This window comes from Elaeis guineensis, chromosome 16 (genome assembly GCF_000442705.2).
Source record: "Elaeis guineensis isolate ETL-2024a chromosome 16, EG11, whole genome shotgun sequence".
In the NCBI taxonomy this organism is placed as follows: domain Eukaryota; kingdom Viridiplantae; phylum Streptophyta; class Magnoliopsida; order Arecales; family Arecaceae; genus Elaeis; species Elaeis guineensis.
In genome coordinates this window covers 40,166,206-40,193,423 of record NC_026008.2, presented here as the reverse complement: position 1 = coordinate 40,193,423, position 27,218 = coordinate 40,166,206, and the positions used below count along the sequence as shown (strand labels likewise).

The 27,218-nt window shown below is 36.8% G+C and overlaps 2 protein-coding genes and 1 pseudogene across 2 annotated transcripts; 2 read left to right on the top strand and 1 right to left on the bottom strand.

The window, feature by feature from the left end:
• The first annotated feature begins 3,225 nt into the window (after window positions 1-3,225).
• LOC105059703 (probable serine/threonine-protein kinase PBL21) lies at window positions 3,226-8,912 on the top strand (annotated as a pseudogene).
• A 6,897-nt stretch (window positions 8,913-15,809) lies between these two features.
• LOC105059702 (probable serine/threonine-protein kinase PIX13) lies at window positions 15,810-19,602 on the top strand. The gene is made up of 6 exons (XM_010943121.4): window positions 15,810-16,003; window positions 16,592-16,941; window positions 17,424-17,559; window positions 18,168-18,310; window positions 18,391-18,514; window positions 18,924-19,602. Exons 1-6 carry the CDS (start codon window positions 15,937-15,939, stop codon window positions 19,382-19,384), a joined length of 1,281 nt encoding a protein of 426 aa, XP_010941423.1. The 5' UTR covers window positions 15,810-15,936; the 3' UTR covers window positions 19,385-19,602.
• Window positions 19,603-21,288: 1,686 nt separating this feature from the next.
• Window positions 21,289-26,669, bottom strand: LOC105059701 (catalase isozyme B). Its single transcript, XM_010943120.4, has 8 exons — window positions 26,512-26,669; window positions 26,106-26,202; window positions 24,363-24,640; window positions 22,889-23,665; window positions 22,682-22,771; window positions 22,135-22,202; window positions 21,933-22,026; window positions 21,289-21,723 (listed from the first exon to the last, which is right to left on the bottom strand). The coding sequence occupies exons 1-8, from the start codon at window positions 26,524-26,526 to the stop codon at window positions 21,664-21,666; spliced, it is 1,479 nt and encodes a 492-aa protein (XP_010941422.1). The 5' UTR covers window positions 26,527-26,669; the 3' UTR covers window positions 21,289-21,663.
• Between the last annotated feature and the right edge of the window lie 549 nt (window positions 26,670-27,218).

Here is a 27,218-nt window from a genome sequence, read left to right as displayed (position 1 = left end):
TACAGTAGAGATGGGGCTCCCAAGTAATGAACACTTGACGGGTCACTGCATGAATAGGATGGAAACTCCAGATCTTCGATGGTCTGGATGTCACATCAGTCATCTCTGCTGCCATAGTCAAGACCCTTTTCATAATAAGCCTCGTTGAAGACCACATAGACTCAAGTATTAAGCTATTCCTGGCTAGCCAAAATGTTGAGGGCGACATAGGCCGCATGGATGCCTACTGCCCTAGGAATGTCACCTCCAAAACTATGCTCTAAGAGCTCCAGAAAGGTCTGAGTTGGGTTTTCTACCTGGGCTATCTGTAGGTGCATCCCCGCAAAGGACCAAATATATCTCGCTCTCGGGCACTGAAAAAGAATGTGCTCCATGATCTCCTCCTGAAAATTACAGCAAGTGCAAGCCAGCTAAATATTCATATCTCGAGCTCTATCATAGAAGAGATCTAGTGAGAAACCAGCCCCAACCTAACTTTTAGAGGAATAGACTCGCTCTTAGATGTACTCCAATCTTCTAGATCCATCCGACATCACTATGCCTAGTGGCCTCTCTCTTATAAAGCTGGTAGAAGTCAGTCCTTACAATCCTCGAAGTACAGAAGTATCCCCAAATCTTAATATTCGGATTGTTATAGATGGAAGTCGCAAGGGACAACACTTACTTTCCTAGCTGCTCCCCAAATAGATGGGCCATTGGTGCTCGATTCCACCCTCTGCCATCGATACGAAGAAGATCAACAACTCTCAAGGAGTTCGATATCTTAGAATTGATAATTTGGGCTAAGGATTCTCATAAAAAAAAAATAAAAAAAAGATATCTTATATTTGATTGGAGGTTTAAAAAAAAGAGATAGAAAAATATCCTTCTCATGGAAATAATTTTTCTATATTTTATTTGAAAGAAAAAAATTTTTATGGGACATGGAAAAGCCATTTTCTCATGGACTAGTAATTATGATAATTTTTTTCTATTTTTCTTAAGCTATCATTAGCTTCTTAATAGCTATTTTTAATAATAAATATTAAATTACTAAAAGTATATTACTACAATTACCACAATATAAAGAAGATATGGTAATTTTAATGTAAAAATATATTAATAACTATTAAAAATTATCTTGTTTAACTATTAAAAAAAGACTCAACCTAATAAATATTTTTAATACCTATTTTTAAATATATAAAATTATTTAAAAATATTCTTAGATTTGAAATATTTAAAATTAGTTATTAAAAATTATGTATGTGCTGTTTTATAGATATTTTATACTACTTTATTAAGGGCTAAAAAAATATTCTATATAATTTTTTCGAAAAAATAGATGCCCAATCAAATATAAATTATTCTAAAAAATATGTTTCTTATGTAATTTTTTTATGATTAATCAAACACATAAAAATTATTTTTTCAGATATCGTATACTCAAGCATCAACTTCTTAGAAAAAAGATTCATAAATTTATTTTCGTGAACCAAACGAATCTTTACGAAAGCGTTTTCGAGAGTTTGTGTATAATAAATACCATAACGTGGCATATGAGTATTCAATAGGAGGAAAGATTTGAACCTTTGACATATGGCTAAGAATTAAAATTTTAAGCTATCCATTCAAGTTTGATCGAATAGGAGAAATATAAGAAAGAGAAATGTTGGATGCCAAAGAATGGTTGATTTTTTTTCATAGCGTCAACTATTGAATCATGCTTTGCACAGCTTTCTTTTTCTCAGCACGATATCTATTTTCTGACTTGTGCTGACGGATGGAATGGAAAGATTAGAAGATTTTCAAAGCTGTGCAAAACATAAAACATTGGCTGATATCATAAAAAAAAATCAATTATTTTTTTATGTGATGGATACAATCCGAACCCTCGAATAGATGGGAAGCATGGATGGTTAGACACAGTCTCATGAATGAACATGGCAAAAGAGTTTGCATTTTACGATAAAGTAGGCATATATACAAATATGTGCTCTAAAGCTAAACATGTAAGTTATCGTGCTAACGAAATAAAAACTAATAGATTAACATACCCATCGCCGAGGTACATGTTGTAACGATCACATTGTAGTATTATACAACTGGTCCGTCGGTACCTAATTATTCTCTTGTTAAAAGACTAGACATTCCTTACCTTCCCTCCCATTAGAAAATAGTATATGGGGACAACTTTGGATCCAAATCAAAGGTCAAGTGGGCATAAGAGATGAGGATAAAGCCCGGATAACTTGGTTTCTTCGGTCGGAAGGAGCTGTCATGAATTAAATATTAATAAAATGCTTTGAGGCGGCTATCGGTGTCATTTTCTTCCATCCTTTTCTTTTCGTGTTAAGCATGGTAGTCCCATTGTTTTGCTTTTATTATCTTAATGAAAAATCAATGTAGCCCTTAGCCTATCGGAAGAAGGAAAAAAAAAAAAAATACATAAGAATTCCATCGAGAAAGGGGCATAAAAAAAATTCATTTAATTATCAATTTTTTTTTATAGATCATATTTTTTTGATAACTTGATAAATTAGATTATTATACATTCATGAAAATCTGTAAATAAAATATTTAACAAATGAACAAAAAAATTTATCGAAAAATACCATAACATAATCCTAATGTGATTGACCGTATAAGATACCATCTAATCAATTATATCATTAATTTTTCTTTCTATATATATAGTGTATGTGTGTGAAACTTAAATCGAAAGCAATGTGTGCATCAATCGTTAGTAATTCTACAGAAAGAGATAAGATGTGATATCAGTGAATTATAAATCTGACAGCCATAAATAATATTTGTCATAAAATCTTTTTATAAATAAGTATGGGACATCCTCAATGTTTGCATGGCATAAACCAATTTCTCCCGTACCATCAATGACTACTATCACTTCAAATAGCGAAATCATCTCCATCAAAAATATCTTTACGCGGGCATCTTTTAACTATTTAAATTGTGCCTGAGATTTTATAATTTAAATAGTTAGAAATTCAGTTAAAATAATATTAAACTGGAATCCTTTAGATTCAACAATGATTAATTTGGATTTTTATAAATTGCTTTTAATTTTAGAGTGCCTAAATCAGTTATTGGACGGAAGGCAATTCTAGACCCACCTCGGCAAGCTGTGCCCGGAACGAAAGTGACACGTGTTGACGTAGTTTGTCCATTGGCACGTGTCAAGTTTTTATTCGCCGATAACTTTGCCCAGAACTAACGCAGCTGAGCAAGCAAGGCCCCGTTCTTCCTTTACCGTTATTTCCCGTAGGAGGCGCGCATCGCTCTCTTCCGTGCAACGCGCGCCCTTTCATGGCAGATTCCTTAATTCTCCTCTCCATCTCCCCCGGCAAAAACGGAGGAAACGGTCGGCGACCTCGGAGACGGCGAAAATTCCCGTCCTCTGAACGGAACCCTAAAAGAAGCCAACGGAAATAGAGGGTGAACAAGAAACCCGCTCCTTTTCTGTTCCTCCGCTCTCCTCCCCAAAAACATCTCCCCTATTTCCGTCCTTCCCATTAGGGTTTCCATCTCCCCCTTGGAATTCCCCCATTTCTCCTCTTTTTTCTTCGAATTTGATCATTGTATGGATTGATGCTGCGTGGCTGCTCCTGATTTCATCTACCATTTGTTCATTTCTTCTTTTTTTTTCCTTTTATATATATATATATATATATATATATATATATATATATATATATATATATGGGTGAGGAGGAGAGATGAAGAGTGGAGGAGGACCGTGGTTGGTGCTAGATTCTCTCTGAGGAGGGGAGATTTTAGATAGATTTTAGGGTCGTGGTTGTGGGTCCTGATTAGGGTTGGATTGGGGCGGAGCGATGAGCTGCTTTTCTTGCGTTACTTATCGTCAAAAAGAATCTGGAAGGAGGCTCAGTGATGGCTTGATTCCCCGGTCCTTGTCCGTCCTCGTTGATTCCTTAGGTATGCCGAATTGTTTCCAATCCTTTTCTTGTCAAAAAAATCCAAGTTTTCCTCTTTGGCACGCCAAATTCTTTAAATTTTAAGGATGTTTTTTTTTGGCTATGCCGGCATTCGTCACTTCCTTTTATTTTTGTAAGATTATTTTGAATTTTATGTTTTTTGGGAAAAAAATTACATCCCCCTTCCCCTTTAGCATCCCAATTTCTTTTTAGTTGGAATGTTATTCTGAAACTTTTGTTCTTTTCTGGGAAATTTGTTTGCAAAGTTTTTATTTTCCCCTCTGTTTTGTGCGCAGATTTGGAGAGGAAGGCACCTTCACCAGCTGGAGACAAAAGCTGCAACGCTCATGGCTACACCTTGCAAGAGCTCGCGGCTGCCACGGGGAACTTCAAGTTGTCTAATTTGATTGGGAAGGGGGTTTTGGGAGGGTCTTGAAGAGGTTCTTGGAATCAGGCCAGGCAAGCATATATTCTTCTTCTTCTGTAGCAAACTTGCTTAGGATTGGATGCATCTTTCGTTGAGAAGTTCTGATTTTGATTACATTTGATATATAAATTTTCAATTTGATGGGCAGGTTGTAGCAATCAAGCAGCTGAATCACAATGCGCTGCAGGGGAGTAATGAATTCCTTGGTCGAGGTTCTAATGTTGATTATGTGGCACCATCCACATCTTGTCACCTTTTGTGGATATTGTGCTGAGGGAGCTGAGAGTACTTGCCACACTGTTGGTTTATGAGTACTTGCCACATGGTAGCTCTGAAGATCACTTATTCGGTAAGCTTCTTTAATAAATCATCCTATTTCTGTCAGGCTTTTGCTTTTACTGATCTGGTTTCCATATACTTTTTGCATGGTTGTGAACGTTGACTTGCTAATTTAAGATCCTTGCTGACCAGAAATGATGTATTAATTGCTATAAATGATCATTTCGCTGCAATATAAGTTCCTTTTGGTTTTATATGAGAAATCCAATGAAACTTCTTTTTATTTCTCATAGTTTCTGTTGCGGATCTCCACCTCGGCCTCGACTGGATGAATCCTCGTCGCTCGCCGAATTATGGAAGATGGGCACTGATCAGATCATGTATATACAATTGACCCAAAGGTTGCTGAACACACCCCATCGAGCTAGCAGTGGTTGTTCTCAGTCCTCGGCCCTTATCGAGGATTTCACCTCGGCTCCAGACGATCTATTTTAGCTCATCCATGACTGAACTATGGTCTTCTCTGACAGAAACCTCTCTCTCTTAAATTGAGAAAGTTCAGATAGAAAAGGATTCCTTTGCGATCGAGTCTCCCACAAAAGAAAATAACTTCTTCGAATTAATCTGCACGTCAAATTCGGAAAGCAATCCCGACTCCGAGACGTATACGACTCCGATTCCTCCCCTATAAATAAAAGGGCATAGAGACCTTCAAAGTAAGCTCTCGACTCCCACTCTCTCCTTCTCATTATTCTCCATCTCCTAACTTGAGTGTCGGAGGGTCTTCATCGAAGAACAACCCAGTGATTACTTTTTGCAGGTATTTGGGCGGAACTCCAACGACAACGTCACTTCGGTCATCCTCTCCTTGGCAATCCGACCTCAGGCACGGAGATCAGGAGCAACAGTTTCCATCATGCACGGAATGAGGTGTATTGTTATGCATTGGGATAAAGCTTATGGGCTTGTAGAAACATAAATGTAGTTTATGTCAATGTTAATTGCTTTCAACTATAACTTAATGCCTACAAGTTTGCTATATCACAAGGAAGGATACCGCAAGGAGAACCTCAAGAGACAAGGCTTGTTTTGACCTTCCATCAGCTAGTTGCTTCATTGTATTTTCTTCATGGTCATATACTTGACTATAAGTGATAATTATAAATCTATCTATTTGTTTTATGTTTACTTGCTCTTTCATACCCTCTATCTTTCAGATTGCTTGACCCAAAATCTAAGCCATTCTTGAACAGTACGGTCTTCACTGCATATAAACGAACTATCTCATTGACTTGCTCCAATTACACCACCTGGAAGTGCAGCTCAGCAGCTGCAAAGAGTTCTCCAAGTTTTGATTATACTGAGAATAATTTATCTATATTTCCAATCATTTGTAATATTGTAGCAAGATAGATAGTCACTCCACTCTGTCTTTGGGCATTATCTCCGACTCAAAACTTGGCCCCATTTATGTTCTCTTTGCAGTTGCATCTCAAGTTCTGTGTTGCTCCAGGTATTGAACTTATTTTAGAACTTTATCTCCTAAAGCACCCGCTTCATTATAGCAAATTAGCAAATAATGCTGACGTAACTGTAACTTGTAAACATCGTCCACCAACATGATTCCTACTGATGTTTGTAGCTACTTTATCTGTAATATGTGTAGTGTGTTGAGGGTCGATGTAAATATCTTGCCAGTGTCAAAACTTAGAAGTTACTCATCTTATGATTCAATCTTGGTTTTGTAACTGGTTCCACATGTAAATCTTTAAAGTTATAAATACTTCTGTCCTGGATACCAGTCTGAATTAATGCCTACACCCCCCCCCCCAAACCACACACACACACAAAAAAAAAAAAAAGAAAAAAAAAAAAAAGAAAAAAAACTTCTAATCCATTAGTTGTGTCACTGTATGACTTATCTGGAAAAGCATCAAATGACATCAAATGCAGCCCTAAATAGGAATTCTTGGTGAATGCAGAATTATAAAGTTGGCCCCTAATAGTTGGGACAAAGCTTGATGGTTGTGGTTTTGGATATTAATTATTTGCATTACTAGGAAGAATTATTTAACAATCTTATTTCTTGAGTTCTGACTTTTAGTTATTTATTGATTATCTTTTGTTCCATTGCCCATCCTCAAAACTTCTAGTTGTGACTTACAAGCCTACTTTGATGAAAGTTGGTATAATTTTGAGGTTAAAATGTCTTTAAATGCTGTATAAATGCTTATTTTTTATCCTGTCCCATGTTTTATTGAAAAGTCTAGTTAACCAAACCAAGCCAGTGCTTAGCATTTCATTATCTTTGGTATTGCACTTCTTGGAAAGCCTTGTGCTCTCATCCTTATTAGAGAGTTCCATCAAGGTTTCACTGACACTAATCCAACCCAGTAATCTTCTTTAGATTCAAACTTATGCTCGGAATATAATTGCCCTTTTCTTGCTTTATATGCATCCATATGACTAATGGCCTTTGCAACATTATTTGATTACAACTGCAGCTTTACACATCATAAAGAAACAAATCATGTGGCATCTTGACTTATCTTTATTCAACTTGATTGACAGTTGTATTGCCATAGTTTTTCTGATTTAAGTACTGACATCTCTTAGATTTTAAATTTCATATTTGATTGTGTGAGTTATTGATCCATAAGTTATTTCTTCTCTCAGATCTGCCACCTAATAAAGAAGCACTAGATTGGAACATGCGGATAAAAGTTGCTGTTGGTGCTGCAAAGGGGCTCATGATGTGGTCAACCCACCTGTTATTTATAATGACTTAAAATCTGCTAACATATTGTTAGATAATGATTTCAACTCTAAGCTCTCTGATTTTGGACTCATGACGGTTGGACCTGTTGGTGACGAAACTCATGTTTCGACAAGGGTGGTGTGAACTTACAGCTATTGTGCGCCTGATTATGCTATGAGTAGGAAGCTGACTGTGAAATCTGATGTATATAGCTTTGGTGTGGTTCTATTGGAGCTGATCAGTGGTAGAAGGGCATATGACTTCTCCAAGAAGTTGGGGTAGCACAATTTAATTTCATGGGTAGGTCATTGCAATACTGACGTTTCAGTTCTATATCTATTCTAATTTCTACTGCAAAAAGCATTTGATCTTTTCTTTTCTGCTTCAACTCATTGTTGGTATATCATTTCACATGAAATTTAGAGAACCTTTAACTTTCTGATTATTTAGGAAACTCCATCAGATGACTACCAGCTGATCTTGAAAGGTATCATAGATTTCAATTCTAAATTTCTAACATTTTTGGTGTATTGATAAATTATGATTGCTCTTCTCAGAAACATATTAAATCTGAGTAAAATACATAACAGAGGGATGCTTTTCTGCCTTTTTGCTTTTCCGATAATGTAGATTTTCCCAATCAATATTATAAAGCCAGTGATGGCTTGTAAAATATAGATATGTTAAGCTAGTCTAATCTCTAGAAAACAATCACAATGATATTGCTATAATTCTTTATTTCCGTAGTTTCTATTGTCTAGTGGTACGAAGACTTCAATTTGTAATTCAGCCATTACTGGCTAGATCAGATCATGAACAGAGTCCCTGAAATAATTTTCCTTCTTTTGTGACCATGTGTGGACCAAGCAGATTTCAAGCTAGATACTGTTTCAAGTTACCATTTATCTCCATTCTTCTTAACTGAAGGAAGTTTCATTTCATTCCTTTTTTTTTTTCCCCTGTCACGTCCTTTTCTCAAGGATAGGAGAAGGTTTGTTCAATTGGCTGATCCACTGCTGCATGGGTGCTTCCCGATCCGTGCCTTTTCCCGGCTAGCTGTTGTCACCTCATTGTGTCTTCATAAGCAGCCTCAATTTTGCTCTGCCATGCATGATGAAGCTGTTGCCCTCAATCATGTGGCATCTCAGCTCTACATCTTAGAGAACAGCCAAAAAGACAGCTCCCCTCCTCCAGCATCACCACCACAGAAGGCTGCCAGTGCTCCTGTTACAACAATAGGTGATGGTTTAAAAGGTTAATTATTTGCTTACCAATACTAAACTGGTTTATCCTAACTGAAAGCTGGAGTGTGGCAAGTATAATGTGAGCAGACGTTTGTTGCATTGAATTGACTACCACAGGATCCACTAGACAAATGTAAAGATCAGATGTAATATTGCATCGACATATGCGTCAGAAGAAAGTAAATGTGTAGCTGTTCATAGATGCATTGGTTTTTTATACTTTGGACTGATGTTTTTATTCTAGCCATCAAATTTGATGAGTGTGTAAAGTTTTCTGGTTTATGCTTCTTCTGTGGTATACCATGACCTTGTCAAATCCTATGAAAATGTCCTCAGATATGGCGTGCAGAATCACATGTTGAAGTGCTGCTTCTGCTCAAGTTTCTATTGTTATTCCTTTGTGTGTGTGTGTGAGAGAGAGAGAGAGAGAGACCTCTGAATTAATGTGCAGCAGAGCTCTTTCCTTCAAAGGAAATTTGAAAAAAAATGGTGGGAGGAACCGCAGTTCGGGAATGAATGGAAGCATTGCAGTCCTCTCTATCTTTTACTTGTTTCCTTCTGTAGATTCACATCATTAGATTTGATTTGCAGTGATATATGTATGCTCTTCCTCTTTAAATGTTGAATCCTTAATCTCTCGGGTAAGGTACCCTCTAAGCACTCGTTTTGGTCCTGCACAATAAAAGTTGGAAGTTGGATGCACTTGTGATTTAGTTGATCGGTTTGGGTAGGAATTGAGAAGAATGAACAATGATGGTGGTGGTGAAAGGTTTTTATGTTAAGTGCATCTGGTGAGGGTATCCCAAATGATTTGCAAACGAAGGAATGCATGGTCAATTCCAACAGCTACTGCAGAGTCTACTTTTGTTTCCTTCAATATGTTTGAAGACTGCAGACATGCATTTGTACATAACTGATGAGAAGAGAGTAATCTCTCCATTCTCTAAAATTTTCAAGAAATCGTAACAATTTAGACAGACACCCATGACTCTAGGTTTCATTAAATTCACGAAGTAGGAAAGGTATTTCTAGACAAGAAGTTTCTGAATAACAGAAGAAACGTATATTTCAACATCTTCTCCCAAGCAAAGTGCTCACATTTCTCCCCTCTCCATTCTCTCTTAAATTGAAAGATCAAACGGAGGACTACTTTAGACCAATGATGATGTTGCGAAATTAAATAGTATATAATATAATATGGGCATTTATAATTGGCCAGTGCTATTTCCATGTTTAAAACACTTGGAATTGGAAATGCCAAGGTGGTTCTTTGATAAGACCAACAAGATTAGACATAGCTATTCTTTTTCATTGGACAGTATGTCTTGTTCATCATACGCAATGCATTTATGTCACAATTTTTACTCTTGTTCTTATGAGTAATAATCCTGGAGGGAGGGGTTCCTTTTTCAAAGTTCTCTTGCTGGGGTCCATATTTAGTCATCTAATCTTGTGATCACCAATAAGACTCGGACAAACCAAGAGGAAAAGAGTACTGCGTGATATTCGACTTTTCTGGTGGTCCTTTTGACCCATCTATAAGAAACCCAGGTGTGAGTGCGTACCTTCAAGGATGGTTGACCCAGTTTCCACGACAGAAGCGGTACATCAATCCTTGCACAAAATTTTGGTACATGCTTTTTCTAACCCGTGACCTTTAGCTGGCTCGTTTTCTGACCATAAGTGATGGGGACCATTTGTTTATTTGACCCACAAAAGCTTAGTTTTCAGTTTTCATGCCACATCAATCTAAATTTATTATCTTTCATGATTCTAGAACTTATCAATTAAAAACAGAATCCACTCAAGATCCAATTGGGATGAGGAGCACATATTTACAAGCATCCCAGTTTGTTCTCCAGCTTTAAGTGATAATATTATGGGCAATATGGATATTGTGGCTTATAGATATCATGAAAAATATAACGAAAGGATGGAATTTTTAGTTTCACATCAATTGTGAGTCAACAGAAACTCCGTGTGCGTGTGTAGGAGACAGCCCCTCTTCCAACTAGCATCAATATTGCGGATAAAATCTCGTGGCTCGGATGGATGAAATTGATCAGTTCTCTACACTCACTCACACGAGATATTATCCGTTTCGACCGATTCATGGCACAGGATCTCACAGTTTTGTCCTTTAAAAGATACCTCAGTGGGAGGAGAGAAGGTTTTGATCCCACGTAAGTCGGAGTCTTTTTTGACCAAGAGGGTTACTGTTATGGGAGGACGGCATCTTTAGTCCCAGCCCTACAGTAGAAACAATTGAATAAAATAAAAATCTTGTAATTAAAAATTATCTACAGTAACAATGGACACAGGTTATGCATAAAACTTATGCGGGAGACACAATATGCCCCTTCTGGATTGAACCTAGAATCCTTCTCTAATGCACAGGCTGTGTGAAATGTTGGACCTAATCACAAGTGCTTTAAAGTATGCTCTTGTTTTTTTTGGAGGATTTAGAAGTGAGACGACCAAGAAAATAATTGAGGTGGTTGCTGTGGTGGCCTGGTGGGTGGACGGGGAAGTAGAGAACAGTGACCGTAGTCTTCACAAAAAGGGTCAGTAGGTGTATGGTTATGGTACCATATGGAGACGTGGGGCAATTTTGGTCTTATTAATTACTCTTATTGAGAACGGTCAGGTCAAAGAGAGAATGGGTGAAGGGGTTTTGGGTCAAGCTCTTGGAAGTTTGCAATGGCGGACAAGCAAAGGAGGTTGACATCTCTGGTTGAAGTCAAATTCTTTAACAACAGCAGAATTCATGTATCCATCTTGGAGGTTCTCCAAGGCATTCTGTTTCCTTCCTCCTAGTTTTGATGACAATGGATAGGACTATACATCAGGCTAAGAGTCATGTATGAGAAAAGCATGAAAGGAGACCTCACTGGTTCTTTATTAGGTGATCATATGGTAAGCGAGAATATATGCCTAAGATTTTTCTATATGAGCTTATTGAGCTTTATTGTTTCATCATAAGAAAATTGGAACGAAGGGATAAAACATAAACAATTTCTAATCATGACAGAAGAAAGATTTCTTGTTCACAAATTATGTCCTCCAAAATGGCCTATTGAATGGAGTTGTTTGATTTTAGTCCCAAGCAAGCCTTACTTGCAGAAGTAAGGGGTAAAAAAAAAAAGATCGATTGAAGGAGGAAAGACACAATATATAGTATAAAGAATCCGATATCTCAGAGGTGGAAAGAGTCTTTGCATAAATGTTCCAGAAACATTATCAGTCTCCTTCTAATCTAAGTATGAATACTCTTCTGAACTGTTTTTGATTGACCAAATCTTTTGAGTTGGTAGTTGTGAAAAGGAGAGGCTCCAAAAATGATTTGGTAATGCTTTATAGGATCTATGGGTCGTCCCCATACTATTCATGCATTAGACCCTCGGATATGACCATCAAAAAGATTAGGTATGACATAAAAATAGATGGAAGATGTGCCAAAACTCAACTTGATGCATGATTTATTTGGCTATATCAAAGCTTTATGTAATTGTTATGATGTAGAAAAGATGATATCATTAGTCCTACATTGCGAGTTAAGGGAGACTCTGTTTTATATAAGAATAGATAACTCATCTCACGTGAGATACTTTTGGAAAGATAAAATCATGAAGCTTTCTTTATTGGAGTCTCTGATAAATTGACATTGGTTGTGAGTCAAGAGATACTCTTTCTTATATAGGAAGAGATCACTATTTCTTTATAAGATGATTTTTGAAGAGCAAAATTATGAGATTTATGAATCAAATATACTAATATAAGAATAATAATGTTCTTTCTTATACGATACAACAGTAATGGATCTTACGAGCTAGCAGAGATGTTCTATAATATTTCAAGAACAAAACAAATCCCCTGCACTAGTTAGATCTGGAATTGGAGCATTAGGCTGAGGAGCGGTGGGGCTCAAAAGATGAAAGTACTTCCTTGTACCAAATGGTACATACTATCCATGATGTAACCATCAACCCCTATCCCAGTTATGGGTCAGTTCTATATGTCTCCATTCAGCAACTATTTGGTACCCTTCATAAAATAAAATTATTTATTTAGTTTGCTTAGATATTATTTTAATAAATTGGCTCCACTTTTGCTTGGTCTTATAGGCCAATAAGCTATAATGCTGTATCATTTTTTTGGTCTTTATTTTTTTCTTTTAAAAAGAGAAAAAAAAAATTCTTATCATGCTTAACTTGGATCTCATAATTTTTTTTGAAAAAAAAAATTAGTGAAAGTAGGATCTAGATCTTCTTTTTTTTCAGTAATAAATTACAAAATTGAACTATAATAATTTTTATTTACACTGACGAAGTCTGTTCTTTCATAATTCAAATCTAATTCCTCCGCTAATTAAAAGGATATATAACACTCTCCATATAGATATGCCGAGTGAAAAAAATATAAAAAAGTTAAATCCCACAGTAGATACATCTTTTGTTTTCGGCAGCTATGTCTAATTCTTTTTGAATTGGGAGATCTGCTCATGCGAAGCCTTTTTCAACAAAAATTTTTGCTTTAATCAGATTATTTTAATAATTTATAAAATAATTTAATTCTGATCATTCTATATACCATATCTTTAGAAGGTGATATTTTATTTTAGATCTCAAAAAATTATTTAATTTTAAATAAAAAAATATTTTAATTTCACATCATATGATCAAATCAAAGATCCAATACATTATTTGACTTTTTAAAATGATAGATGTCACTTCTGATCCTATACAACTTTTTTTTGATAGTAATCAAAGTAATTCATATCATGTTCGATAATATTTTTAAATTAAAAAAAATTATTTCTTTTATTTCTACGTATGGTTATCATGGTATCTAAGTTTGACACCGACATAACTAAAATTAAAAATCTTTAATCCATGCATTTGACTAAACAAAGCTTCTTCTTTGTTTTTTTTTTTTTAAATTTTAATATGAGAAGGCAAAAGTGATCTACTTCCAATTCTTCGGTATCTCACATACTTTTCTTAAGGTTACTGACTTCTAGAACTCCTCGCTGTCAACCACGTTGTCTTCAGCCGTCACCCCTGGAGAAGCTAACGGTACAAATTTTGTCCAAACCATGCCTTCGGGTGGTGAGCTTCTTGGCTTTAAAAATAAAAGTGCTTGGATCAGAAATATTCATTGCCAAGCTAAGCTATAATAAATACCTCGTGGTCAACCCTCCCGTTTCAGTCAAAATAAAGGAAAAAAAAAAAAAAAAAAACTTTCCAGCTGATCTTCTTGAAATCCCAGTTGTCAATCGGGTTGCTGGATTTTCTATCAAGTTCTCAACGACTACTCAGGCTTGTCCCTTAAAGATTCTCCATTACAACTTTATATATTAATAAAAATAGGCATCACCATTCATTGGTCAACCCCTTCATTTATAATACAAATTTGCTTCGGAACACCCGACATTTTTCACCGGTCTGAATTTGCTGTCAAACCTCCAACATTTTTCAGCCATAACCACTGCAGGCTCTTGGTAGATAAAAACATGGGACAGAAATATGGGACAATAGATGTGGACCATGTGGCCTTTTTTTTTGTCTTTTTATTATCATCATTGCAATATAATGGTCCACATTAAGGAGATAAAAAAGCATATAAGTTAGAAAGGATGCTACATGGAACCACCTAATTATTGGTGTGAAGGATTTGTCTCACATATGAAAATTGTGTTATTTATGAAGCAATAGCACATGTGTTATTAGATATGTTATAAAAAAATTAACAGTGCTATTGACTGGATTGCCATTTATATAGCCACCATAGTGGTGTGTATGAAGTTTTTTTTTCTTAATTTTATCCGGATATTTATGGGATATTATGATGACCATTGCGAATGGATGTGCATGCTCGAGCTTTATAAAATAGCCACTAGAATAACAAAAAGCAAAAAAGAGATACTGCATCAATATTAAATAATTGATTAATTTTTAGAAATTAAATTTAATGAGTATCATATTAGCAAGGACTAAACATTCAACTTGGCAATCTTCCAGAATGATAATCAATGCAACACTTTCAATGGCCGTAATAATATTCAAAAGATCTTAACAAGTAGGCCTTTTCCTCTTAGAGATTTTAGAAAAACCTAAATAACCTGATTTAGATTTTAGAAAAACATATACTAGCAACTAGTTTCAAGTATGATTAGAATATTGAGTGCACAACATAGGGTTCTAATTAAAGATGAAAAAAACAATCAAATGCAATCTTGGTGTGTTCTAATTCGTCATCTTGTATCTATACCTAATTCATAAATTTTAAATTTGTATTGCTTGCAATCCAACCACCTCCTACTTTATCATAGTCCATCAATGTTTTTCCTTACAAATATTAAAGTTTACATCACATAGTCGATATAATATATAATCTTTTCTATAAAATTTCAGTCATATTTTATTTTTTAAATATTTTTATATTTATTTATTTTTATCTCCCCTGCATTGTGGTGTATTTTGTTTGCACCATCTATATGAAAAAAAATATCTCACAAGAACCAGCATACTCTATAGTAATCTGAACCCTACATAATTAAAAAAATATGATACAAATATAATTATCTTGAGACAAACTAGAACAATTTCATCAACAAAGTCAAGTAGTTTACGTATAGTCTTCGTGTTGCCTCCCATAAAATGGGTTTAAAATGGATAAAATATATAATTTTTTTCTATAAAATTCAAGTTATATTTTATTTTTTAAATATCCTTATGTTTATTTATTTTTATCTCCCCTGCATTGCGATGTATTTTGTTTGCACCATCTATACAAAAAAATATCTTACAAAATCAAGCATATCCTATAGTAATCTTAATCCTACGTAATTAAAGAAATATGATGCAAATATAATTATCTCGGGATAAATTTGAACAATTTCATCAAAGAAGTCAAGTAGTTTACATATAGTCTTCATGTTGCTTCCCATAAAAATGGGTCCAAAATGGATTTCCCTTCATGCTTTACCTCTGCGTAAAAAATTCCCAGCTGAATCGGTCAAACTATGGTATCAACAGTAACATAGACTTTGTTGACTGGGCGACTGGAACCAAAGACAAGGAAGGGGGATGGAAGGCTTTTCGAGTTCAGGGAAAGGGGCGCATAAAATCAACCCTCCTCCACTTCCATCGCTCTTTCTTCACCCCTTCCAAGCCATGCCCTGCTCTCCATCTCCCTAGAGAGAAGGGAGACGAAGAGAAACCTCGGAGAGCGAGAGAGAGAGAGAGAGAGAGAGAGGGAGGGAGAGATAGAGGGGGGAGGGGGGAATAGGTGATGGGGAATTGCTTCGGTTTTCCGGTGAACTCTCCAAGTCCGACAACCGCCAGACCGTCCAGTCCAGGTAATAAAAGATCGACAAGAATCTATACGTTTTAGATGTGTCTCTGAAAAGGAAAAGGATGAGATTTTATCCAATTCGGATTTTGGTTGTCTTTACCTCTTTTAGTCTTTTCCTTTTTCTGATCAAAGATTGCGTTTTTATCTCCTAGTTCGCTCTCCCCATGCTAGAAATCCTGTAAAACTTCGATTTTTTTCACCTTTTTAATATGGATTTCCTTTGCTTTCAAACTCTCTTTTTCTAATGTTGGGTTGATTTGATTAAGATCACTGTTTTAGAACAAAAGCTTTTTAAAACAATATAAATATATCTTTGTTTTAACATTTTGGATACGTCTCTCTCTCTGATGGTTCCCTTCGTATCTAAAGAAAAATGGAATTTTTGGTTTGAAATTGAATGGCAGCTTAGAATTCCGAGTATCTATAATCGAAAAATTCCCAGCTCCAGTGCGATTATAAACAGGGTTTTGACCATAATTCTCTATTTCTCTGATTTAGATTTGACTGATCCGTATCATATGGGTCTATTTGAAGGTCACTTACCCTTCTCCTCCATTTCTTTTTCTTCTTCTTCCATCTGTTATAACTGTAGGACCGTCAACATCAAAGACCACTAGTAGCACCACCACCACCGGGAAGCTTTCAAGCATGAGCAGTAATACCTTTGGGCAGTCTACTGGCAGTAGTGTAAGTGTTTATGAGGCTTTTCCAGAGGGTCGGATCCTTGAGGCACCGAACCTTCGAACCTTTACTTTTGCTGAATTGAAGAATGCCACAAGGAATTTCAAGCCCGAGACAGTTCTTGGGGAAGGTGGATTTGGGAGAGTATACAAGGGATGGGTGGATGAGAAGACTCTGAACCCAGCAAGGAGTGGGGCTGGGATGGTGGTTGCTGTAAAGAAACTGAATCCTGAGAGCATGCAAGGTTTGGAAGAGTGGCAGGTGATCATCCATATTTTTTTTATTTTAAGAGGTTCATGTCCATTTATTGTTTTTATTGAGAATCTGTTGTTATGTTCTTTTCCTATTGATTTTTTTTCTTTTTTTGCTTTGTCATGACTTTTGTGTGTATTCTTTCCTTTCTCATTGCAAGGAGTAGGAAATTGTGTAAGCAATAATGTTGTTCTTTTCTTGAATATATACTAGGTTTCTTCTTCCTTATGAACTGGAGAAGACTAGTTCTACATCACTTGCCATCTGTGTAATGCATAACGTCCCAGCCCAAATCACCAGCTGTTCCACAATACATGGATGGCTGGTGAATGCTGATGTAGAATTGGAAATCTCCAGTTCAACCCCGAATTAGAGAGGAGCCAAACTCCAGCACCTTTGTTGATTTCTGGTAGTCATAGTTTAATTGGTAACAGTGCTTGTTTTTGCTAATTGTTACTTATTCTAATAATTTTTTTTCTTTTTATTTGCAGTCTGAAGTGAATTTTCTGGGGAGGTTATCACATCCCAACCTTGTTAAGCTCTTGGGCTATTGCTGGGAGGATACGGAGCTCCTTCTTGTGTATGAATTCATGGCAAAGGGCAGCCTCGAGAATCACCTCTTTCGAAGTAAGTCTTCCAGAAAATACAGTCTATTGTGAAAAAGGATAATGCCAGTGCTAACCACTCTGAAACACTACTTTACTGATAATGCACTAACATAATGCTAATTACAGATTGCTTAAGTTGTGATTAGTTAAGTAACATCAAATCGAACAGTTGCTTCTCTATCAAAATTCTCTGGTTAGATTAATGATTTTGGTATGAAAATATTGAAATGTACTGGAATCTGAGGATCCTCTGGGGTATTTTTAACCACAGGAGTCAGCATTAACCTCTACTCCATTTATATTATATTTCATGGTGGTTTTATCATCTTATTTATTTTGCTTTTCACTCTTAGAAAAGTTATCTCTGTGGTTATTCCTTAAGCCATAAAACTCTGAAATTATAGAAAATATAGTCATCCAATCAAAGAAAAGTACACATTTTTTGGCTGTTCATCATGTTGGAGTATTAACTCTAACAAAGAACTAAATAATGTTGTAAAGTGTATTTAGAATTGTGAACTAGTGGATTGCATATTTTTGCTGTATGTCATTCATGGAATGATATAATGTCCTTCAGCTTCATGAGGCATACCTTGCATACTCATGTAATCAGTATATAATGGGCAGGAGGAGCAGCTTTTGAGCCACTATCTTGGAGCCTAAGGCTGAAGATAGCCATAGGCGCAGCTCGTGGCCTTGCATTCCTTCATACATCAGAAAAGCAAGTCATTTACCGGGATTTCAAGGCTTCCAATATCCTCCTTGACTCGGTAAATTTCTTTCTTTCGGAGTTGCACTCTTCTTGAGAGTTTGTCTTCTCATCATGTTCCTATCTATGTTTCTTGTGCAGAACTACAATGCCAAGCTTTCTGACTTTGGATTGGCAAAGCATGGCCCAACTGGTGGAGACTCACATGTCACGACACGAGTCATGGGCACCTATGGATATGCAGCTCCAGAGTATGTTGCCACTGGTACGTAGCATATATAATTTACTTTAAAAAGTGATCATATACAACATCACAAATCATAGTAACTGCCATTTCGCTACTTGGATTGTGGGCCTTGATGAGAGAAGCATCATATGCCTCACCAACTCTATTACGAAGTGGCTTATCAGCAATGGCGGTCAAATGCTGTTGTGCTTTTGAGTTGGGGCGACACTGTTGCACATTTTTCACTCTTCCACTTACTCTGTCACTAGAGCCAAACCACATTAAACTTCATGTAGCCTTCAGGAGCTCTTATCTCATGGAAGATGTTTTAAGCCTTCCTAATATACCCAGCAAGCAATACACATGCCTGGTTGCTCTCGGTTTATTTCTCTGCATCAGTCCCTTTTTTCTTTTCAGTGTAGTAATTGGAATCCATTTCATCAACTAGGCCATCTATATGTGAAGAGTGATGTTTATGGTTTTGGAGTCGTGTTACTGGAGATGCTCTCGGGTCAGCGGGCGCTTGATACTAATCGTCCAAGTGGGCAACATAATTTGGTCGATTGGGCTAGACCATACTTGGCTGATCGTAGAAAGCTGTCACGGTTGATGGATCCGCGGCTTGAGGGACAGTACCCCTCCAAAGGAGCTCTTCAGGCTGCTCAGCTTACCCTGCGGTGTCTTGCTGGTGATCCTAAAAGCCGGCCATCTATGAAAGAAGTGGTGGAAACACTGGAGCAGATTGAGGCCATGAAAGGCAGGTCAAGGGGGCCTAATGATGCCTCCCAGAAGCCCACTGCTCGCGACCATGGCCGAATTCCAGCACAGCCCCGTTCCCCACTTCCGACGAGGCGTGATGGTGGTGGATCTGGCATGCCGGTGAAGCACCACCCTCCTAGAGTACAATAACATGATAAGACTTGATCTTGTCAATTGTTCACGTCGACCAACCCCCATTTTTGTTTGTTGTAATCTCAATCATTGTTGTTCTTCTCTTCTTCTTTTTTTTTTTTTTTTTCTTTTTTTTTCTTTTTTTCTCCGGGCAACAGTTTGAGGATGTTCTGGTGATTTGTATTGACAAAAATGAATTTAATCCGATTAAATGGAATGAAAATTTTATCTTTTTATACTGTAACAACTTTTATAAGATTAATATATAGAAAAATGATGAAGAGTGACTTTTGTTTTCATAAATGGAGTAATCTACTTCCATTACAATGATGTCATGATTTGTACTGATGGCCCTAGTAATCTGAGCAATGAAATGAGACTTTAATGTTTTAGTATGATTAATTATGGAAACATGAACACTGAGTTTGATTTGCATAAATTAGAGCTTTCTTATTTTTCCTTAGAAGTATGGAACAGGTTTTTGTGCTTATTTATTTGGGTCCATCCTTTTCAAGCACTACCTATCAATTCTGGTTAGGATGGACTCAAGATCCTGGATGCCTTTTTCTCAGTTCCAAACGATGTCCGGTTTGATATTTTTCCATCAAGCTTTAGACTGGAAAAGGCTCCTGCCTGTGCGTGCTGCCATTATTTTCCTGTCTAAGATTCGGTTCCATGAAGATTTCTAACATAAGAATGTGGACAAAAAGGTGGTCAAAGAATTGATCTGCTTTAGGATTAGTTTGACTATGTAATCAAATGCTGCTTTCTATATTGAGGTCCTTCAAAAGGATACGGTGAAACTGACTAGAATGATGCCATTTTGATACGAAAAGAGAGGAGTCCATGTGATGCCATTTTGGAATGATGAAATCCTGATCGTTCTGCTGCAGTTTAGAATCGAATAGGGGTGGGGCTCTTGTTTCTGCCACAGGAGGATGGGGACAGGTGACTTGCACTAGGAAAGGACTAGTTCTAAAGCCTTTAACCTTTGCTGTATTTCCTCAAGATTTCATCTTAATCCAAGCTGCTTGTGTAGCTCTTGATCACTTTATCACTTCATGTACAGACCTTAGTTCCTTGATAAACTACACACATCTTAATACCTTCCCCTCTAATTCGCACTTTAATCATCTTAATGCTAATCTAAACTTAGCAATGCATATGCTGTAATCAGTGGTCATAAAAATTTAAGTCAGCATATGGTATGTTGATTTTTTATATTTAAGTGAAAAGAAGGATATGATTGCAGACTAAAAGTCTGGCTATGTATTAGAATAACAAAACTGATAGATCAAACGCTAAATTAAGGTTGCGAAAAATATATTCACAAAACTAATGTCAGCTTAAAGTGTAAATTATGTTTCAGACCAGCTTAAAATCAGCAACAGTTTAGTGGTGCGAGACTTCTTTTTGGGATAACTTGAGCTGGTGTGGTCCAGTCAACAGTAATAATCAGGTAAAGCTGGAACCTTAGTTGATCGGAAAGACATGCCAATCTAATTAATTACACGTTAGTTTGGGCCATGGTTGGAGATTTGGCCAATCTTATGTGACTTGTATACAAAAAGAGGCCAATGATTGCCTGGCTAAAAGCAATGGGCTAAAGTAAATGTGACAAAATTACAACACAAACCAACAATTTACTTCATTGTAAGAAGGTAGTAACCATGAAGAAGTCTAAAACACATGTAGGAAAGTGGGGTGAAGGGCCCACCTCATCGTGTTATCTCATCCAACTCCAGATCCAAGCTTGGATTGGCCAGTAGAACCCCCATGTGGAAAAAGGAATATGATACAAACAACAACTTGCAGCCTGAGAGATTACGGCATCAGCTAGAGTTGAAATTGGAACGGGAGACTAGAAAAGCAAGGAAAGTGATAATGGAGATCACAAGCTAAAAGGCTAAAGAGCAGAGGCATTCATAGGAAAGCATCAACAAAAATTTTCTCATATTCTTTGTGATTCCATCCCCAAGTGGAGGCAACCAAACCAGAATGAAGATGGTATCAGAACACAATATGGAAACATTCCAGATCCCAGCAAGTGCAGTGATCAGAGAAGTACACAAGGTAAGTTCATAGTTTAAAGTCACAAGCATGCATATATATATACATATATATATATATATGCGTATGCGTATTATTACATTAATACATCCACATAAGACGTGGTATCCAGACTAGGATGTTCCTCGTAATTTTAGGACAACAAGGACTTCCACTTTAGACATAAGGATATTCCTCTTTCCTGCATCAGTCAGTTGGAGCAAACTGCTTCCAAACTTTGAATCGTTTTACATGCTTGGCCTCATATTAAGCCGAGTTGCAAGCTTCTGACCAAGAGACTTGTCGCACTGCAACCCATAGACAACATGGATCAGAAAACTCTGGACATAAATGCATATAACTTAAATCTTCCACAGCGTAGATAGATCTCCCTATCCACTCAAAAATTCCGCACAGACAAGAAATATAACAATTTTGTCATTTGCATATCTCCCGATCTAGTGTAAAGCTGTAGCATATGCATGACAAGATTGAGATTTTAGATTAAGATTCCAACCTGAGACCAATATGTGATCCAGATGCCGCGGATTTCATGTGTCACCCGGGTGTCAGACAATGCCTCAACCCACCGGTGGACAAAACGTTCTTGCCTGAAAAAGTAGATGATACATATGAAAATTGAGTGAATTTTTTTTCCTGAAAATTGAGTGAATTTTTTAATGCATACATCAAATACATTAGACTGTACAAAAACTGACCTGGCTGGATCAAAGGACCGGTATCTTTCTCCAGGCTGCTTGAAATTGTTCTCTTTACCAATTACACACTGCATTCACCACAAAACAAAAACATTAGGTCTCTCAATGACACAGCAAGATAGTGCATGTTGGAGTACATTATTTACTGCCGAATAGTTGAAACAGGAGATATTGTGTGTGATAATTTTCCCTCAAGTATTCAATTCCTAGACAAGTGGTTCCACAAAAGAAATTGGGTTTTGACAAGAACGTTAAAATGAAAGGGATTATCTTTCCACTTTTGATGAGAACCATGGTAATATCTGAAAGGAAGAGATTCAAGCATGCTGTGTAGTAAGTTTTCTTTGCCCTTTGGAAAACATAAGTTTGCAGTACTCTAGTTTTTGATAATTCCAGCAGAACAATTCGATCTTATAGTTTAAATAGACTGATGTAAATAGCTAGGCCAGACATTCATAAAGCTGCGTGAAAATTATATAGCAAAGAAGCAATCTGTTATCAATGACAAAACCATCAGGCACAGATAGATTAGTCACTGCGATCTCACCTTCTCACGCTTTCCTGTGAGAACACGGGGTGGTAATGGGAACCTCTCAGCATGTCGAACAGGATCATATCTTGAAGGAAAATAATTCACCTGAAACACCACATTAAATGAAAAGGCAGAAACTGAGCTCTGCCCATCCCCCACTACCACCCCCACAAAAAAAAAGGGGGAAAACTAAACAGAAAATAGAAAAGGTGATTCTACTACCTCCTCATCCCTGTGCATGAAGTTCATAAAGCCATCATGGTGATTGTTGTGATGAGCACATTTGGGAGCATTCACTGGAAGCATCAAATAGTTAGGCCCCAGACGGTGCCGCTGAGTATCAGCATAGGAGAAAACTCTAGTCTGGAGTAGTTTGTCATCTGAGTAATGGATTCCAGGCACCACAATCGCTGGGCAAAATGCAAGCTGTTCATTTTCTGCAAAGAAGTTATCAATATTTTTGTTCAAGACCATACGTCCAACAGGCTGGAGAGGAACAATGTCTTCTGGCCAGATCTTGGAAACATCAAGTGGGTCAAAATCAAATTTATCTTCATGATCGGGATCAATTGTCTGGATGAAAAGCTTCCACTCTGGATAATTTCCAGCAGCAATTGAATCATACAGATCCTTGGTGGCATGGCTGTGGTTACTGCCTCCAACAGTCACAGCCTCATCATCCAATAAACACTTCACACCACATGTTGGTTTCCAGTGGAACTTGACATAATGAGCTTTCCCATCCTTACTAATGAGAGAATAAGTGTTCACACCAAAACCATCCATGTGCCTGTAGTCTGAAGGAATACCAACATCATCAAATAGGAAGGAGAACATGTGCAAACTCTCTGGGTGGTGCGAGAAGAAATCCAGGATCCTCCAGTTCTCCTGTATGTGGGACTTTGGGTTCGGTTTGAGGGCATGAACCATGTCAGGAAATTTTATTCCGTCACGAACGAAAAACACCGGGAAGTTGTTTCCAACAAGATCAAAATTACCCTGAAGCCAATATATACCACAACTGTCATAATAGTGAATCTGAAAGCTTGAAATTGCAATTCTGTTATTAATTTTTTGACCATTCTAAAGCAAGATTTCTTCTACTTAGGGATTGCATCAGTAGCTTGATAGAAGTATGACCCAAACTTAAAAAATTGAAAATCAGTGCAATAAGCGGAATCGTGTATCTTGACTCCATGGTTATATTCACATATACATCCAAAAAATGTAGATAACTTTTGATGAACAAGAGGTGAGCATTTTTGCCAGTATAAAACCAAAGTTCATAACTTCAAATTACAAACAGGACACAAACTTATGAAATGTACTCTTCAATAATTCTTCAAACATAGATTTATTTTACCAGGTCTTGGTTAACTAGTCATCATGAATAACAATGCTGCTACTTAAAAATGCTCATGTCTTTCAAATTTTATCCTCTAACAGGTAGTAAGATCCGACAAGTCATTAACCAAAACAAAAAGAATACAAATGAAATAATACAGAATCAGTAACTCACACCAAGGTCAAACAGGAATTGTACACTACTAAAATGACAATTTAATTCCACAGCACATTAATGGCACAAATAAAAGTGCAAAAAGAACTCTCAACCAACCAAAACCATTCCACAATAAAATTACAAACTCTTGAAGGATAAACCACAACCTGCAAATGAGCAGAACAGCCCACTTACCTCTCTAGTGTAAAACTTCACTGCAAAACCACGTGGGTCTCTCAAGGTTTCAGGACTTCCACGCTCATGAATCACAGTTGAGAAGCGAACAATGACTGGGGTCTGGACTCCAGGGGCTCGAAGGAAATCAGCACAAGTGAGGTGAGAAACGTCATGAGTGACCTCAAAGAAGCCCTTGGCACTAGCACCCCTAGCATGAACAACCCGCTCAGGGATACGCTCCCTATCAAACTGAGCAAGCTTTTCAATCACATGATAATCCTCAAGAAGAATAGGCCCTGTCCAATGGAAATGGGTTAGAGAATTATATGACCTCGATCACAATTATAGACATATTAGATCCACACCTTATTTTGATAAAGCAAATCCAGAAGTTTTAGAATTATGAATAACCATGCTTGCCAAATGTGAGGATCCATAAAGCCAAATCAAATAGTTGGGATAAGACTTGATGAATATGGGCCTGGTTTTAGGAATAACCATTCAATATATTTTCTTGATGAAGAAAAATAAAGAACTATCAATACATAAACCAAGGTTACTTTAGTTTTTGTGGCCAACTGTCATCAGCTGCCTTGGTAATTCCCGGCATTTATAATCTCTCAACCATGATTCCACATGCCATGTGTCTAGGATGTCATCTCAGATGCAGGCCTCTGAATATATGATCTTTCTGATGCCTCTTCTACTATGCCATATATATACTTATTAGTCTTAATCAATGGATTTATAACATACATTATGATCAGGTTTATTTTGCTGTGTGGAAGTGTTTGAAGCAACCAAAGCAATAGCCTATAAGCCTATCCAATTACACAAATGATACTACAAGCATGAATCTGACGGTCTATGATCCCTTAAAGAAAAAAAAGAACACAAGCATGTTTGACGTGCTGCCTAGATGTATTTTAATTTAACTCCTTTTACCATTAAGACAGAACAAGTGAAATGTGTTACTCACAAGGTGCCAGACATTTGGAATTGTATAACTTTGACCTTAATATCTGAACAAGTATTGCCTTCAGTTCAAAAACTGAACTGTTCTACTAATATAATTACTTCTAACAAGCTTGGAATGCGGTTAAAATAAGATGAAGATGTATCAGTATCTAACCATGTTATAAAGCTTAGAACTTTAAGGAAACTTACCATAAAACTATTTGCTTTAGGTGCTGATAAACAATCCCTTTCTTGAATTTTTCTACTTTGAGGAGGATCCATTTTAATGATAACTGACAATTATCATACTCTGTAGCAAGGAATAAGAAATTTTGAACCAAGACATATATATACTGATTAGGACTACAAAGAGATCAGGGCCACCTATAATTTTCAAACCATGGTCCCATAAAATAAGATACCGACAGAGAGAGGACCTAACATTTGTCCTTACCCCAAACTCCCCCGACAGTCTCTCGACGCAAGCACCTTGAAAACTCCGAAGTACAAGTTGCACATAATTAACACAATTTTCCACCCATTCTTCGCAGCAAAAGCAAACTTGTGACCAAATAATCGAAATAGCTTACTGCAGAAAGAGATCACAAAACGCTGCCCCAACAACAAATTGATTTGTACCGATATTTTAATGATACCCGCAATAACTGAAAGATATGATGAACCAAGTAAAAAAAATAAAAAGCTAAAAAGCCCGTTTGCATCCACGAGAAATTAGGATAATCTCGAATAAGTATGCAAAGATTACACAAAAACCTCATGGATTAAACACAGATGAAACGTTACCTCGGGATCCGACAGTCAGTGAGGAATTGTTGTTCCAAACGGGGGCACCAGAGTTGGTGGTCCAGAAGGGGGCGTTGTGGGTGCTAGAGGGGCGGTGCTGCATCCAATAGAAACTCAAATCAAAGAGCTATACAAATGGTGAATCGGAATAGCTCAGCAAAGAATCATCACTCAGTAATAATCAAACCTAATGGGATTACAATCCGCAAACAGAAAGATCGCATCAAAGCATCAAACAACCCCATCAAAAAAATCATGACGAAGGGAAAGAGAGGGAAAACGTAATGAAAAAAAAAAAAAAAAAAATCAAACCAGTTCTCGAATCTAGGGTAAAAATGGATACGAGAACATCAAGAATCCGATCGAGAGCTCGAAAATTTTTGATTTTTTGTGAAAAAGATGGTACCCTGTAGGGATCCATGGCGAGCCTTTCGATCTGGGATGCGATAAGAACGAAGAGAGTCGACGCCCCGTGGCGAGCTTGCGGAAGCGGGAGGGATCTCTTTATTTACGGGGAAAACAATGGGCAACCGGGCGCAGCTCTATATGCGGCTGGGCCCCGCCGTGAAAACCAGGGTACGTGGCGCCCTTTCACGAAAGTCTTAATCTACACCTTCCGTCGCGACTCGGAGGTTGTCTTCAGCAACAACTCCATACAAAGCGAAAGATAGGAAGTGGTTGGCGTCGTGAAATTTATTTATTTATTTATTAAAAAAAAAACATGTTGCTTATCCACTACGGAAGGAGGATAAATGACATTTAATCGTCATACTATTATCTTCTTGATGAGTTGGTGGGCTAAATTATAATATTAGTATCAACCAAAATATGTTGATAAAGGCATAGCAGATTCACTGGTTAAAAGAATAAAAGGCGTAAATGATGTGCAAGTCTCTGTGCATCTTTGTTTTATTAGATTAATAGGTATATCCTCATTCAAAATCAAATAATAGATTTGATATATTTTTTAAATATTAAAATAAAAATTTAGAGTTGGTAAAACGTGTGTAATCATAAGGATTAATATCTATTTAAATTTATTTTTTTATCTAAATCTATTCAAATATTGATAAAAAATTGAGCAATTCACAAATATTTGAATTCATATGCATA

What these genes read in the sequence shown, in the direction of transcription:
- LOC105059702 (XM_010943121.4), top strand. Translation starts at nt 15,937, where the DNA reads ATGGGGAATTGCTTCGGTTTTCCGGTGAACTCTCCAAGTCCGACAACC. An exon ending in AAGGTTTGGAAGAGTGGCAG is followed by an intron (nt 16,942 to 17,423) that starts GTGATCATCCAT and finishes TTTTATTTGCAG; the next exon opens with TCTGAAGTGAATTTTCTGGG. An exon ending in CCAATATCCTCCTTGACTCG is followed by an intron (nt 18,311 to 18,390) that starts GTAAATTTCTTT and finishes TTTCTTGTGCAG; the next exon opens with AACTACAATGCCAAGCTTTC.
- LOC105059701 (XM_010943120.4), bottom strand. An exon ending in TGAAGTTTTACACTAGAGAG is followed by an intron (nt 23,666 to 24,362) that starts GTAAGTGGGCTG and finishes TATTGGCTTCAG; the next exon opens with GGTAATTTTGATCTTGTTGG. An exon ending in TCACAGGAAAGCGTGAGAAG is followed by an intron (nt 22,203 to 22,681) that starts GTGAGATCGCAG and finishes TGGTGAATGCAG; the next exon opens with TGTGTAATTGGTAAAGAGAA.